General features: G+C 36.6%; 1 protein-coding gene across 2 annotated transcripts in view; it reads left to right on the forward strand.

Annotated features, from left to right (window-relative positions):
• Positions 1-1,962: 1,962 nt before the first annotated feature.
• Positions 1,963-17,317, forward strand: part of CC2D2B (coiled-coil and C2 domain containing 2B) — a 99,169-nt gene continuing 83,814 nt past the window's right edge. The window contains exons 1-9 of one of the 2 annotated variants that reach the window (XM_087432342.1): positions 1,963-2,023; positions 3,704-3,764; positions 5,067-5,143; positions 5,492-5,554; positions 8,476-8,559; positions 12,668-12,694; positions 13,212-13,386; positions 13,695-13,831; positions 13,922-14,050. In XM_087432342.1, coding sequence (XP_087288468.1) covers positions 1,982-2,023; positions 3,704-3,764; positions 5,067-5,143; positions 5,492-5,554; positions 8,476-8,559; positions 12,668-12,694; positions 13,212-13,386; positions 13,695-13,831; positions 13,922-14,050 — 795 coding nt within the window. In that variant the 5' untranslated portion in view covers positions 1,963-1,981. Of the gene's footprint in view, positions 2,024-3,703; positions 3,765-5,066; positions 5,144-5,491; positions 5,555-8,475; positions 8,560-12,667; positions 12,695-13,211; positions 13,387-13,694; positions 13,832-13,921; positions 14,051-17,317 lie in introns of those variants that run through there. The other variant, XM_087432343.1, reaches the window with a different exon arrangement.

Genomic DNA, 17,317 nt, shown 5'->3' on the forward strand with positions numbered 1-17,317 from the left:
TTAGCTCGTAATTAACCAAAGAAATATTACTAGATACCATAATATGCATTTTATGACCATTTTATACACTAGAGATTTTTCTGTAATTTTATTCTGCTTACACTACTGAAACCAAATGACATGTGATGGAAGTAATCAAGGTGAGTGAATGTTAAATTTACACACAACATAAAATAGGCTTTAGGAAATTTCATTTCAGGAATCACCACAGTGATAAAAGCACTGCTGGATAAATTTGCAGAACTCAGAGATTTCTAAATGCTAAGCAAGAGGCAAATATTTATACATATAAAATTGCCTTCTGTTTGCTATGGATCAGAAAAGGCTGAATGAACTACTTGACTTTAATTCTCAGACTTTGACTATGGACCTCTAGGTCATCTGATACAAAAACAGCTAATTCTCGATTTCCTTATCTTTTAGAAAAAGCTTTAACTGCAAGAATTGTAAATTAGCAATATCCTCAAAGAAAAGATTGGATTTAACTGTTGGAGCCAGTTTTCTAATACAGAAAGTTGAATTGCTGTAAGAAGGTAAAAGTCTGAATCATAATTTTTTTTTACTTCCATGTGAGATTTTCAATAGAGCAAATGCAATTTTCATACAGATCTTCAATTTTATCTAATATTTTGTCTATAATCATTTATTTATCTTCTATCATTTATAGGATGAAAAATGAACTAGGCTAGAAATATCTCCAGGTCTGCAAACACCTGATTAATAATTTCTTCTACAATAAGGTTTTTATTTGATAATTTATTATAATTTAACTCTCTATAGAGTGTGCCACTGCTAATGTCCCTAGCTTAGCAGACAAAATGTGCAGGTGTAGGCATCAGGTATTAATTTGAAGTTTGTTTTAGAAGTTCTTGCAGAATGGAAAGTAAATTCAAAATTCTCTTTTCCCAGCATCCTATTCCTGTTGTGTCTAATCTTGGTATGTTGGTAGGAAGAATCTTAAAGGTGCTTGCTTGTTCTTTTAAAGAATCCTTAAATCAATCTCTTAAATACGTTGTTTACTGATTAAACAAAGAATTTAGCTAACTTAGACCTGATTCTCTTCTGTTCCAAGTCTATTGAATATTTTTAATCACCTTCTGGACCTCTCAGCTGAATGTCCTGTAAGCATCCCTAAGCAACATCTGAAAACTGAAGTCATTAATCCCTACCTCAACTACCTTCCTACTTTGACAATACTCAAAATGATGCTGCTTCTCAGTTACTAAAGCCAAAAGCCCTGGGAGTCTTTCGTTCTTCCCTCACTTTGTCCTACACATCTAATTGCTCACCAAATCCTGTGAATTCTACCTCTTAAATGAATCTTTCTCCACCCTCCATTCCCACTTCCGTTTTTTGATTCAGATCTCTAGCATCTTTCATCACGACTATTATAACGGCCTCTTAACCATCTCCCTGCCTCTGGGGAATATCTCTATGTTTAATCAGATTTTCTTTTCCTCACTAAAGTTTTATAATTTTGCTGGGGTGGGGGATTCCCACACATTTTAAATGAGGTTATTCCTAGGTATTTTGAAAATTTTTTTTTATTGCTATTGTGAAAGTGATCTTTTTCTATTATGTTAGCATAGAGGGAAGCTATTAACTTTGACATATATTCACTTGTGTTCTGCCACTAACAACTTTCTAATTATGTCTAAACGTTTTTGATTATCTTGAGTTTTCTACATATAAAAACCTATCCTCTACAAACAATGATAATGTTGTCTTCTCCTTTAGCTATACTTCTTACTTCTTTTCCATGTCTTATTGCATTAACCGGAATTTCTGTTAAATACTAAAAGTGATCAACTACTCAATACTAAAGGTGATAGTGTATTTCTTTGTTTAGTTTTTAGTTAAATTAAAAAATTTAAATAGCATACTTTTATCTCAAGTATCACAATAGTTGTTTTCTTTCAGTAATATATCATTCTTAAGAATATTTTTTATTTATTTAGAAAGTGGAAATGAAAGAATCATCATGAAAAAGATCTCAAAGACAAAAGAAGATATTAAAAAAAAAGTAAAGTACTAATGGAGTTTATAAGGATTTTGATTATACTAAATAGTCTAATTCTAAATGTAGGATAATCCTGAAAAATGTGATATATTTGCTTCTATATACAAATCATACAGTTCATATGTTAAAAAAAATTAACAATAAGAGAACTTAGGGTACTTTGGTCTGTCAGTTATGTAATAAAGAGCATTATAGTGAGTTATTTATGTATTTACTTATTTATTTATTCCTTTAGTTAAATGTTAATTTATTTATCTGTTCTCTCAGCCAGCCAGCAATTCATTCCCTGCTTTACTCAGAAAAATTTTTTTCTTTTTTTAGTCAGTGAGTGAAATATATATAGGACCAGTATCTTAGAGTAACTCCAATTAAGATTCATATTTTATCCTTCTAGATGAGCATGGGAAATTATGAAAAAGTATCCAGACTCCTGGGGATTCTGGGTGAGATTATTGGGAATTAAAGGGAGAACTCATGAATCCCTTGCCAGGATTGATGTTCCATCACACTTTCAAGGGTTGCTGTCCCTTGGTAAAGAGTAAGAATTAGATATTTTTAATGTGTTGAGGAAAGTACTGAAGGTTTTGTAATAACAGAACATCTTAGTTCTTGTTGACCTTATTCAGTAGTTCATAAGTGTGGTACAGGAACCACTGGTGGATTTTGAAGTTCTTTTAGAAAGTCTGTAGACTTAGGCTCTTATTGTGATAATGTCTTCACTGTGATTATGTCAATACTCTGCTTTGGCTTTTAACATGAATCCGTGTTTTTGCTGTATTGGAAAGCTGATGTGTTTCTGCTTGCTCTTTCCACTACAGCTGCACATTAGTTTGGTTATTATATACAGTTGTTATGTAAGGAGTCTTTTGTTGTTCTATTTCTTAAACTTAAAATGGAAAACAAACTCATGATCCATATCATTCTGAAAAAGGATTTAACATTGTTGGTATGGTTTAATTTTAGAATATTGAGGTTTAAAAAAAATGTAAAAGAAATAAATGAATAACTCATTTTAACATATTGAGTTAGGACATTCAATTAGAAATACCAGGGGGCAGCTAGAAATATGGTATTCAGGAGAACAGTCAAGGTTGGAGACAGATTTGGGAAGCCATGAGAATACACGTACTTTCCAAAGCCTTGAAATATGCCTACATTTAAACTTTAAGTGTGACCACTGAAGGATACAGGAAATAAGTGGCCAGAGAGGTAGAGGGGTGGAGGACAAGGATATAGAAAGTTTTCAGAAATTAAGGTGCCCAACATTATCAGATGCTGTGGAGTAATCAAGTAATAGCTAACACTGATGTAGTGTTGAGTTGCAAAATATTTTCATATGTTTAATCTCATTTGACCCTCCTAAAAGATAGATAAAGTAGGCAATATATGAAAGCTAAGAATAACCATTGGATTTTATCATTAAATGTCCTTTTTGATATTAGAGAGAGCAGTTTCTTAATTTAAAAATCATATATATATATATAAATATGTATAAATCATATATATATAAAACCATATATAAAGAGCTCATACCAGTTGATAAGAAGATGAAATTTAAGAAAACAGGCAAAGGATATGAATTGACATTTTAAAGGAGATGACTTTCAAAGGGCTGAGGAACATATGAAAAGATGTTCAATACTAAAACAAAAAGATGCAAGGTAACCCCCTCTTTTTTTGCAGATATCAGAAGAGAAAGGTAATGTTGCAGTAGAAGAAAATATAGACAAGCCTCTCCAAAAAGGTTCTCAATAAGTATACTACAACTCTGATACTGTTGGTTTTTATTTTTAAAAGATGTAAATGACTAATCCTATCCTAGGGTTTCAGCTGGGAACACAAGTTTCTTAAGGGATGAGTTCAAATAGAAACTAAACTTCCTGGATAATACAAGGTGGGCTTAAGGAAATAGGTAGCAAAGTCAGTGCATGTAATAAAACTAAGTTTTGTGTAAACATGGAGAATCCACTAGTGCTTGAGACTATGTTAGACTGTGTCAGACCATAAGATACAGAACCTGCTTCAGGAAGCTCTAGATCTTGGGGAGAAAAATACATAAATAATGGTTGAACCCTGGTTCATTCAGCCAGCAAATATTTATTGAGCACCTACTATGTGCCATCTGCCATTCTAAGTTCTGGGAATAGAGTATAAACAACCAACGAGTAATTTTTAAATTATACCACGGCATACTGCAGTTAAGAATAAAGATTCTCATGACCTGTAGTGATTTAGCTTTATGCTTACCCTTTATTTCCACCATCCTCTATGCAACCATTAAGTACTCAAAGGCAGGGAGAAGAAAAAGAAAAATGCAAGGCAAAATGGCCAATAGGTCCTCCATTTTCTACCATACCTGGGCCTGCATAACCCCTATCTTTCTCAGTCCATCTGGTGGATCATCTGATGGATGAGCAGAAAATTCCACATGACTTGGAGAGCACAAAACAGCTGGAGTCCTCTATATCCTACAAGACTGTTTGATTTCCTCCAAGAACTGGCAGAAGTAGGGGTCAGCAGTATTATACTGATTTTACATAAGTAGTTAAAATGGGTACCTAGAGACTTACCTCTCTTCCTTTCTGATTCCTTTCTCTCCAGTTTAATCAAATTGAAGTAACCTAGCTTTGATATTTGTATATTCTGTAGAGCAGTCTATATAGAATATGACTGTTCTCATGGATTTTTTTTTCTAAAAGGAAAAAGATAAAGGTTTGCTTATCTGAGCTTTTTTTTGGCCTGGCTTTGAAGAAGGACTCTAGCTAATAGCTGAGGATGCAGAGGGTGGGGAAAAAGTCTCAAAAAGAAACACAATTCAGTCCTGACCATGTGTGAAAGTATTTATTCCAGATGGGAAAGGGGGGAAGGGACATCCATTGGTCTTAGGTTCTAAGCTTTCGTGGGGAATGACCCAATCTTCATAATTGTCATGATTCTTAGAAATGCATGCAGTGTAGCTATTTCATAAGTATTTTTGCTCCTATTGCTGTTTAATTGTGTTATAAGAAAGTCTCGTGAACTCTATATTATGTTGGCCTCTTGACAGGTTTAGATGCAGAAGAAAATCAAAACATGATAGAAACGTTGAGAGGCAAAGTAAGAGAAAAGCTAAAAAATGCTAAGGTAATGCTTATTTATTCTTTCCTGTTTTCAAATTTACTGTTTAAATGCAACATGTATCATAATAAACTTTTCTTTGTCAAAAAAGAGCCAAAATTCAGTCTTAATATCACTCCTTAAATCCAAAAAGCTTCAAGGTCTTTTCTGTGCTTTTTTTTTTTCAAACCTAAAGCCAAGAAGTGATTTGGTCATGGTAACTATATATGACATCTCAGGGGAAAACATGTATATACTTTTTAAAGGGAAAACATTGAGAAGTCTTGATATTTGGACAAAAGACTTAAGAACACGATTATGTCTACATCTGTGAAGATTATGTTTTCCATACCATTTATTTGTGTTGTGTTTCAGATTAATCAAGGTGAAAAATCTTCAACTCAGCTATTCATTGATAAGATATATCAACTGTCTAAGGTGAATAACTTTTTTTTTTTACTTTTTTAAATAGCTTTATTGAAGTATACTTTACATAGCAAAAATTCACCCATTTTAAGTATATGATTCAATGATTTTTAGAAAACTTACAGAATTATGCAATCAACACTATAATCCAATTTTAGACCATTTTTGTCACTCCTAAACAATCCTTTATGCCAATTTACAGTCACTCCCTGTTCCTACTTGACATTACTTTTTATCCTAAAATATTATAATAAAATATTATAGGTGATCCCTGACTTACAGATTTTGTTCTACAATTCAATGTGTAATCACATATTTGAAACTCGAAGTGAGAAAACAACTCATATTTTGGGGAAACTGTATTATTTAGAATAAAGGCTAAGCAGTTTTAACAAAAAGATTCGAAGTAAAATGTCTTAAATAAGATAGAAGTTTTATTTCTCTCCTGTGTAACAGATAAGTAGTCTAGGTTGCTGAGAGAGTTCTGCCATCTTCAACACATGGTTTCCGTCTCTGAGTCCAATGGCAAAGCTCCAGTGTCTTCATTTGCTGGCCTAAGGGAAGGGAGAAGGAAAGAACCAAAGGATTGCAGATTGATCTCTTATAGGACAAGACCTGCAAGTTGCACACATTATTTCCACTAAAGGAACATGGGAAAAATGTCTAGGTATCCAGCTAAAAGTCGATTCTATTATTAGAGATGGGAGAAAAGACAATAATGAACAACTAGTCATTTCTGCCATAAGCAATGAGAGTATTTAACTCTACAAATTTTAAAATGCAAGGATTGGTTTCTGTTTTGTTTTTAACTCATCTTTGTCCCCTCCACAGTGCCCCTCTTGGGTACTTAATAAAAATTATTTTAATTAAATTTAGAAGTAAAAGCAGACTAAAATAAAAGATGTTTGTATACATGTTATTCATTCAACAAATGAATAAACGTGTGCCTAAATTGGATTTAATTTAACCATGAATGGTAAAAACTTGGAAGTTTGTCAAGATCAGTCCATTGATTGTCAAGAAAAGAGGTGAAAAGGAAGCAAAATTGGCTTTTAAGAATCTCCATACCAACTTCTAGACAGGGATATCTGCTCGGAAAGTTGAGGATTTTAGCAAGTGGTTTTTGTGATGAGCAGTGGTGAAGGAAAGTAAAAGTATTAACAGTAATGTGCTGAATAACGATGTTTGGGTCAACAACAGACCACACACATGACGGTGGTCTCATAAGATTAGTACCGTATAGCCTAGGTGTGTAATAGGCTGTACCATCTAGGTTTGTGTAAGTACTGTAAGGGAGGAAGAAACTTTCCTCTGCGCTTCTAGGTTCTTCTGTCTGCTCTAAGAATTAAATTAACATGAGGCAGATTAACAAAAGAAAAACAAAGGTTAATAACATATATACATGGGAGAAACCTAGGAATACCAAGTAACTAGCCAAAATGGCCAAACTCTCACCTTAAATACCATCGTCAGCTAAAGACTGAAGATGTTGGGGGTGAGGAGAGTCAGGGACTTCAAAGGGAAGGAAGGCAATTCACAGGTAGATGAAAAGGAGCAAATATTTGGAAAACAAGTGTTTGGCCACACAGAAACAGAACACAGAGGGGAGCATAGGTTTTGTTTGTTTGTTTTTTATTTTTTTGTTTATTGCAGTAACATTGGTTTATAACATCGTATAAGTTTCAGGTGTACATTCGATTTCTGCATAGATTACATCATGTTCACCACCCAAATACTAACTACAACCCATCACCACACACTTGTGCCGAATTATCCCTTTTGCCCTCTTCCCTCCCCCCTTCCCCTCTGGTAACCACCAATCCAATCTCTGTCTCTATGTGTTTGTTATTGTTATTATCTACTACTTAATGAGGGAAATCGTACAGTATTTGACCTTCTCCCTCTGACTTATTTCACTTTGTTTTTTTATCTAAATTCTTTTAGGCAGTTAAGGAGAAGGTAACAAGAAAAACTTTCTGAGTCTTGTTTCTTAAAAATAATCAGTCTAAAATAATTCTCATGTTAAAGAGACACATTTTGGACTGGCAAATTTTGTTCCCCTTCAGCACATTCTGTGATGTTGGCATGCTGATGAAATTGCCCAACAGTGCATTTCTCAGAATGTGTCCCCATCATTAAGTGACACGTGACTGTACTGACAATTTATATATGCAGCATTGTTACAAGGTGAATAACTTTTCAAGTTAATGTCAGCTAAGTTGTAGATATAAGCAATATGTAAGATAAGCTTTTGTATTTTACATATTTTTAAATTTTTTGGCTCCAGTGACTATGAGTTTTACTTTTTATTATAGAATTAATTCCTCTCCAGAACCTCCCTAAAAATAGTTCATTTTAATATGTGTGTGAGAAAGAAGTGATAAGTGATTTACATTTAAAAGATTTAGACTTTACAGTATTGAAAAATGAGAGCTTATTTATCAGCAAGTTTATCGATAAGAATATGCCACTTTTAATACTTTTAACTACTTCTAACTCCACAAAAGATTGTGGGTGGGGTGAGGTGGTACTTGTGTGGGAGTGCACAGCTGCATGAGAGCACCCAAAAACAGGGAGAGAAAAAGAGAATTCTCCCTGAGCCCACATTTAGATCCAACTGTAAGGTAATGCTCTTAATACTCTGATTAGAGTGAAGAGTTAGTTCGGGAAGATGGAAAAAATTTGGACTCCTTTATTCTGTTTTTTATTGGGGTTACTAGAACCTTCAAACCAAAACAAAACACACAAAAAATTCATGAACCAAACAGACCCAAAGTTAAATATAACTTGACATTGTCTCTCCTGCAGCTCCTGTTCATGAATAAGATAACTGTTACTATTTACCATATTTCAGAAAATTATTTCTTTCCTTATAAGCGGAAAAAGGACTCATTTCAACACTGAATACTGGTTTACTGTTGTTTAACCTGCAGACTGCAGTCTCATTGGATGAAGATGTTTCGTTTTTCATTCTGAGTGGTGAAGAAGGCTCAGCTTTGGGCCAGTCTTCAGAGCAGGTTGGGTTTGTTCCCCTTCCTCCCACATCCTCATTCCCAAGATAAATAACTCTCTATTAAAGGCATAGAATAAAATACTTGGATGGGAGGTGAAATTTTTATTATTGAGCCGCCTTCTCTTTGGATTGAGAAGCTGTTCATAATAATTCCTAACATTTATTGAGTGCTTACTGGATGCCCAATGACATACTAAATTTTTAATGTGGATTGTATTGTTCAATCCTTATACTAACCCTGTGAGACAAGCATTATTACCGTCTCTGTTTTGTACGTGAGGAAACTGAGGCACACAGGGTAAGCATTGATAGAGCTGGGAAGTATAAGCTCTCAGCTCCAAAGTCTGTGTTTTGTTTTCCTTTTGTTGTTCTTGTCCTCTCTAAATGCCCCACATTGTTCTCCATAATCTCTATTACTCTGTTCCCATTCTTCATCCCTCCTAGTCTGGTCCCAGACCCTTCTAATTTCCATCAGTTCTTCCCAGTTCCTCTCAAACTCCTCAGACCCCCGTCGTTCCCTGGTTGTCCTTTTCTCCAGAGCTAGTCAGTCTCACTAGTCTTTCCCCGTCTGCTCCTGATGTGTCAGCCTCGTTGCTCTCCCCATCTGCTCCTGTTCCTCCATACTTTCTCCAGTTCCTCTCTACATTCACATCTCCCCCCAGTTTCCTTGAGGCCCCCCCCACTACCTCCTATTCCCCAGAGTTCTACCTAATATCTTCTGACTCCTCAGACATTTCCAGATCCCTCAGGTCCTGCTTTCGAGTCCCTCTTGGACCCCCATTTGCCCTCCTACTTACTTCCCAGTCCCTTCCATCCCCCTTTCTTTGTATCCTGCTCCAGTCCTTTTGTTCCTTTTTTTGTTATTGTTGTTTTTTCCACAATAAAAAGAGCTTTATCTTTAAAATTTTTAAACAAAGTGTATACATTATAAAAACTTAATGCAGAAAACCACGAGGAAGAAAATAAAAATCACGTGAAATCCCACTGCTCTGAGATAAACCACTATTATCATTTTTATGGCTTTCTCTATGCTTATGCCCATACACAAACACACAGACTTTTATATAAATCAAATCACAGTAGTAAATGGCAATTCCATTTTTCATTGCTCAGCCAAACATTGGTGTCATCTTGGGTCCTGTTTTAATCACATGCCTCATATCCAGTTCATCACAAATCCTGTTGGTTCTATCTTCAAAGTATTCCAGAATCTGACCCACTTTTCACCACCTCCACTGGTACAGCCCTAGTCTAAGCCACTATAACCTCTCATCTGGATCATTGCCACAGTCTCCCTCTGTTTTCGCTCTTGCCCCAACAGTCTGTTTTCTATATCTTATAATAGTCAGAATGATTCTGTTAAAATCTAAGACAGACCATTCTTTTGCTTACACCTTCTAATGGTTTCCTGTCTCACTCAAAATAAAAGCTAAAGTTCTTACAGGGGCCACCAAGGCCTGCATGACCTGGCCCCCTTGTTACCTCTCTGACTTCATTTCTTACTACTTTCTCCTTCCACCCAAGTCCAGCCTGGTTGGCCTCTTTCTATTCCTCACAGCATGCTCCTGCCTCACGGACTTTGCACCTTTTAACTGTCTAGAAAGCTCTCTGTGCTCTCTCCCTCACTGTCTTTGGGCTGCTGTTCAAATGACACATAATTAAAGATACTGTCCCTGATAACTCTATCTAAAATAGTACCCCTAACCCACCCAGCCTAGTGTTCTCTATCCCTTATCTTACTTTATTTTACTTCATAACACTTATCACCACATAGCACATATTTCTTTTTTTTTTTTTTTTTTTTTGTGAGGAGATCAGCCCTGAGCTAACATCCGCCAATCCTCCTCTTTTTTTTTTTGCTGAGGAAGACGGCCCTGGGCTAACATCTGTGCCTATCTTCCTCCACTTTATATGGGACGCCGCCACAGCATGGCTTACCAAGCAGTGCGTCGGTGCGCGCCCGGGATCCGAACCAGCGAACCCCGGGCCGCCGCAGCGGAGCGCGCGCACTTAACCGCTTGCGCCACTGGGCCGGCCCCATAGCACATATTTCTATGTGTGTTTTTTTTGTTTGTTTGTTTTTAATTTATTTATTTTTCCCCCAAAGCCCCAGCAGATAGTTGTATGTCATAGCTGCACATCCTTCTAGTTGCTGTATGTGGGACGCGGCCTCAGCATGGCCGGAGAAGCAGTGCGTCGGTGCGCGCCCAGGATCCGAACCCGGGCCGCCAGTAGCAGAGCGCGCGCGCTTAACCGCTAAGCCACGGGGCCGGCCCCTATGTGTGTTTGTTTATTTTCTTCCTGGAACATATTAGGCACTCAATGAATATTTGAATGAATATTGAATAAATAAGTATCAAACATGCGCATGCTCTGTGAAGTCACCCAACCTCTTAGGGTCCCATGATATGGGTTAAGCAATGAGCTTTTCTGGGAAAACAGGAGAAGGTCCACACAGCAGAGTACACCAGGGCCAGGTGCTGTGGTTATGGCAGCTTTTCCTTCTCATAGGGAAGGCATGAGGGTAATCAGGTTAGTGGGGCAAGTAGGCTACTTGAGCGTGACGAAGTCTGGGAGTAGATGCGGGTTGTTTAGAGGAGTTGTCTGGAAAAGTCATCCGCCCTGTACCTGGTGACTTTGGGGCCCATAGGAAACTACTGTCCTCATCACCGGGAGGAGAGAGCTACTGTTTTGTGGGAGGCTGAGTTTGACTGCAGCCCCTTCCTGCTGGGGGAAAGGGGGGTCCTGGTTCCAAATACGTTGTCTGGGCAATCCAGAGTGAGGTCTGAGGTTACTTTCAGACAGTTCTGCTTAGCACACCACAGTTAACAAGGCAGTTCCTGTGAGGTGGGGGATATCTCTTTTTTTACCACACTATTCTCAGATGTATCCATCTGTACTTGTGCATGGAAGGTTAGGTGGATGCCTTCTCACCTCATATTCCCTGTCACACAACAGCTAACAGCACAGACACTGCTCTGCTGTGAGCTGCATAGTGAAGACCAAGAATGTGATCTGGGATAGCAGCTGGCCCTAGATTAAGGGAGGAATAGTTGGTCAGATAGGACTTATATTGGCTGAGATCATAGCTTGTCTCAGGCTAAAAATGTAGGCAGATTGAGTAGGGTAGAGTTTATAAAAGAAACCTATATGGTCATAAATAAAGAGCTGGGATCCAAGATGAGAGCCTGACATACTCAGCCATCAGGGCAGATCTTAGCTCTGAAGGCAGGTTGAAAGCCCTGGCCCACACCACTATAAAGGATTGGTGATGGGCGCTCCAGCTGGAACAAAGAGCTTCTTTGTGTCTGTGATTGGAATCTTCAAACAGATCCCCTATGTGAGAATCCCCAAAATCTTGCTCCTAGATGTCAGTGTCATACCTTGTTTGAATTCTGAAAAAGATACCACAGAGATTTCTGGATATAAAATACTTTCTTGACTTCATGACAGGGATAGGAGGGGGAGTATGATAATATGATGACTTGATATGAACCTAGGTGATGCTTAACTATGTTACTTAATTTTGACAGAGTTGATCAAGGCCATGAAATGTTCTCTAGTCAAAGGAATTCTGTGATTAATTCTTTTTATTTAATTAATTACCCCTAAATGTATGTTTTTGAAAATGGAGGGATTTTTATCTGCATGACTCACACTCTGTCTCCTTCTCTCATTCAATATATGTGGATTTTAAGTTAGACAAGTAAAGTCATCCAAAATAAATTGGTAATTTTTTTTGTTAAGAGATTCATATAAAATTTCTGATATGATATAAAAATATGTATTTTTGTGTTTATTAATGTATCTGTTTCAATATCTATATTTATATTGTTTGTAACTTTTATATATACCATATTTCAGAATTTCACTATAATCACTCTGCCATAGGTTTCTAAGTTGAATCTTTTCTTTCTTTTTTTTCTTAAATACCATCCAGAAAACAGCATGACTACTCCACATCACTTTAAGTAGTACTGTTTTCTGAATGGTGAAAAAAAATAGAGCTTAAGACTGCATGGCTTGATGTCTGTGGGCTTTGTCCTACACTGTGAATTCTCAGTAGTTGAAATATCATAGTCCAATATCTCAGAATATTTTCCAGAGGAGAGGAGGGCTTGAATTATAGTTCTTTTTCAGTAGTCTTTCATTGAGAATTGCAAAGAAGAGCTATAAAAAAATTGTATTATGTAATATTAAGCCTTAAATGAGTTCCTCTGTAGGTTCAATGAAATTTCATTATAACACGGTTTCAGCTTGAACTTGAACTGGGTGGCATGGATCAGAAAGATAATTCACAGCAAGATCCCAGTACGTTTCATTTATCTGTATATTAATCATTGGGGACAGGCATGTATACTTATTTTTCTTTTTGGTACTCAACAAAGATCAGTAAGTGATAGTTACAAGAAACATTTTTCAGGGCTGGCTAGGTGGCGTAGCGGTAAAGTGCACGTGCTCTGCTGCGGTGGCCCGGGGTTCGGATCCCGGGTGTGCACCGATGCACCACTTGTCAAGCCATGCTGTGGCAGCGTCCCATATAAAGTGGAGGAAGATGGGCACGGATGTTAGCCCAGGGCCAGTCTTCCTCAGCAAAAAGAGGAGGATTGGCAGATGTTAGCTCAGGGCTGATCTTCCTCACAAAAAAAAAAAAAGAAACATTTTTCACTTGGTGATAATTTACAGAACTTTTCTGAGGGCCAAGATGAAGATTTTATGGAAGAAGTCATTTTTCCAGATTTACTTGAAGTAAAAGCTGCTGAATATGAAGATGATCAAGAACAAATCAAAAAACAACAGGCAAATATTTTTGTGCCAAGTAGTTCTCCAGGTAAAGTTTTTTTTTTAAATAAAACATTCAAGTCATTAATGAATCATATTATAGAGTAATAGCTTCTTTGTAAGCAGGATAGATAAAGAGTACTGACCTAAAATTATAGAAACATTTCTGTATTTTTTCTTCATGCCTCCTCTGAGTTTAAGGGAATTGGTTAAAAGAACTCATTCATTGCATATGTATATATAGACTTTCTGCTAGACTTTAGTGGTAGGGTTTATGATAATTCCCTTTTGCTTCTTGTTTGGTCAATAGCGTTTCAAATTTTGGACTTTAAAGTAATATATAATTTTGTTATTAAGTGGTCAACCAGCGTAAACTGCCGAAAGATATGATGCCACGCATTTTAGAAGATGAAGGATTCTATATTCAGAGAAAGCCAGAAATATATAAAAAGACCTGCAACAAAATGGAAAATCGTCTGCTTAAACTAGAAGAGGCAAGTGCACCAAGCTAAACCACTCACTGATAGTATATGACATTTGTTTTTAGTAAAATATTTAATATGTTTCTTAAATATTTTTGATAGGGAAAGTGTTGGTTTGAAGAAAGTGGAGAAATAATGTCATTACCTTCGCCTATTAGACAGTCATGGAATTTTAGAGTCAACGTAAGCGAGGAATCTTTAAATCCAGCACTAAAGACCATTTATAGGAAGGTAACCAACAACAGTTTATTTGTAATTATGCTTAGAATTCTTGTGATATCAATTATAACTTATGTTTTTGTGATGTTAATTTGCTCTTTAAAAATATTAGTACGTCTACAGGGCCAGCCTGGTGGAGTAGTGGTTATGTTCGCACGCTGCAATTCAGCAGCCCGGGGTTTGCGGGTTCAGATCCTGAGCACAGACCTACACACCACTCATCAAGCCACACAGCATCCCACATACAAAATAGAGGAAGATTGGCACAGATAATAGCTCAGTGACAACCTTCCTCAAGCAAAAAGAGGAAGATTGGCAACAAATGTTAGCTCAGGGCCAATCTTCCTCACACACACACACACAAAATTAGTGTGTCTAGTAATGGCAAAACTATGATGAAATGTTAAATAGCCATTAAATTATGCTTTTAAGGAAGATTTAATGGTATGGGGAAATGCTCAAAATAAAATGTGAGGTGAAAAAAGCAGAATGTAAAATTATATATGATCTTGATTTTATAAAAATAGATAGTTATAAAAATAGATAGTGAATGAATGAATTTATCAATGAATGGATAAGTACATACATATACGTGTATATAGATAAATATATCTATCTGAAAAATATATCAAAGTTAATAATTATCTCTGGATAGTAGGACATAGGATTGATTTTATTTTCTTCTTTATACTCTTGTCTATCTAAACTTCAAAAATGAATATATATTATACTTATAATCAAAGAAACAAATTTTGTATGTATTCCAAAAGACATTATGAAAATTAGCAGTCCATTAACCTAATGAGAAGAAATATTTAGACAGAAATAGTTATATTATAAAATTGGCTTGAAAAACTTTAAATCAGAACTATGTACGAAAACTTAATTGCCCATTCACTTGCCTTAACCATTCTATATAAAGGAAATATGGCTGTAAGTAGATACAAAGTGGAAATAAATGGACAAAATAAAAAAATAAAAATAAAAGAACAAAAGAGGAAGGAGGGAAATCCTTGGTATTTATCTTATCTTGTTCTTTGCTGTTACATAGCATAACTTTTACACTTTACGGTGACGTTTTCTTTTTTTTTTTCTTTGTTTGCTTATTGTAAATTTTTCTTAAGATATAGCACAGATATTTGAACACAATTATCTGAGACCGTTGCTCTTAGGGAGAGAGGTCTTTGAAACAATGGCAGTTTGTTGAATGAATGAGTGGTTGATAACAAGTAAATGCCAAATATACAAGTCTTGGAGAAATATTAACCGCCATCCAGATTAACCTTTGTAACCATCCAGAATCCCAAATCAGGAACCACTGGGCTAAACAAGTAACTTTTTCCTTCAGTGCATCTGTTCTAGCTTCATACAAGCACAATTTTAGTATTTCATGGACTCTTAGAGTTGGGAATAAATGTAAATGTCACTTTACCAAGCATCTAAACTGAGTATTAGAATTCATCCTGTAGAATTCTTAGCAGGTATTTAAGAATTTGTGTCAGACAAATGCCTCTGCCTGCCTTTCCCTTCTGATCTTCTCCACATTTTTTACTCTGCCCTCCCAGCCTTGGAGGCAAGGCTCATCTGGGGTTTCTCACAGAATAAAAGAAATAGAGGGGAAACTGAACAGAGACAATAGCTGCTGAGTAACAAGGTCCTCTCTTTGCTGTTGTCTCTGCCAGGTACTTTAATACCCTATTGTACTTCTACTACCCGGGTGTTATTTGCTGACTAGTTTTGCCTGTCCATTTGACTATGCCCTTTACTCTACTCCCTCTTCTGGCACTCCTCTCTTATATATTTACCTCGATTTAACACATGTCATCAGCTTGGATGTTTTTGTGCTTTTGTCTGGACTTTGATTCATTGTTGCCTAGATCTTTGTGTTTTTGGTCTAACACACTTAGCTAGTTCTAAAAGTTCACTTAATGCCTCCAGTCAACTGCTGCTTATAACCTGTGTCAGGGAGCTTACCACCTCCTGAGAGAATTCATTCCAGTATTAACCAGTTCTAATTGTTTATTGTTTTCTGTGTTGAATTAAAATCTACCTCCTGGATCACTACTATTCATTTGACCATAAAAGAACTCATAAAGTACTTCACTTATGTGACAGCTCTTCAAATATTTGAAGCCTACTGTCACTTCCACCTTTAGCTTTTACTCTCCAGTCTAAACTCACTTCGTTTGACTGTTGTTGGATATTCCACCATCTCAGTTACCCTCCTCTAGCTCCTGAGCACCACAATCGGTAGGTACTGAATAGGACAGGACCAAGGGCAGAGGCTCGTGTCACTCCAACAGAAACCCAAAGCAAGTAAGAACACAGTTATTTGACCAGTGCTGAAAATCTGCTTAATAAGACAGGCATCTTTAGCTTAGCAACTTTATTTTCCAAAAGTTCATTTATAATTTGGTTGTTTAAAACTGAAACTGTCTATTTCCTTGGTGTTTTTTTCTGGTTAATGACCAACTTATTACCAATTAACTAAATCTTATAGGTAGAATCAAGAGCAGGTTCCCCCCCTTGAGTTGGTTATTACGTAGAGAATAGAGACTTACAAGATAGGGATAAAACAAAAACAAGCTTTATGGCTGTTCTCTGGCTTTCCCTCAACCCAATAGGGAAAAGAGGAGGATTCCTAGCTCAGGAAAGGGTAGAGAGGGAGAGATGTAGGCATCATGCTGGTGACCTACAGTCCTTGAGAAGCACTGGATCTGCCACACCAGGTCAGGGGTGGGATAGCAACTTTTTCAGTGTAATAGCAGGTGTAATAGCAATGGCACAGACTGGAGGCCATGTTCTGTTACACTAGGCTGATCCAGAGAGAGGGCTCACGCTGTCCTTTTTAGGTGGATGCAGTCATAGCTCTAGGAGAGTGGCTAGGCATTCATGAATTAGGCTGTACGTGCTAAATAATCCACTAACCCTCTCAAGTTACATCACTAAAAACCAGTCACCTGCATATTCAAACATATGTGCTTAAATTCAAAGTAGTGTACTAAAACATAGTTGAATCACTTTGTATATAATTTAAGGTCTACAGATGTCAACTAATCTGGCATCCAAATGGAGACAGTCTCATATATAAAGAAAGATGATATCCTTATAAGTTAGCCTTTGCTTAGAGGGTCCAAACCCCTCTATGGAATTTTCCAGGGGATTACCAACATATTCACTTAGGAACAATGTTTTCGTAAGAGTATGCCATTTAACTCTGGCCCACAAATGACTATTAGATCATCGTGTAGTCAATCCATTTACCCAACAATTCTAAAT

This window comes from Ceratotherium simum, chromosome 6, assembly GCF_057802395.1.
Source record: "Ceratotherium simum simum isolate JZ-2026a chromosome 6, ASM5780239v1, whole genome shotgun sequence".
Taxonomy (NCBI): Eukaryota; Metazoa; Chordata; class Mammalia; order Perissodactyla; family Rhinocerotidae; genus Ceratotherium; species Ceratotherium simum.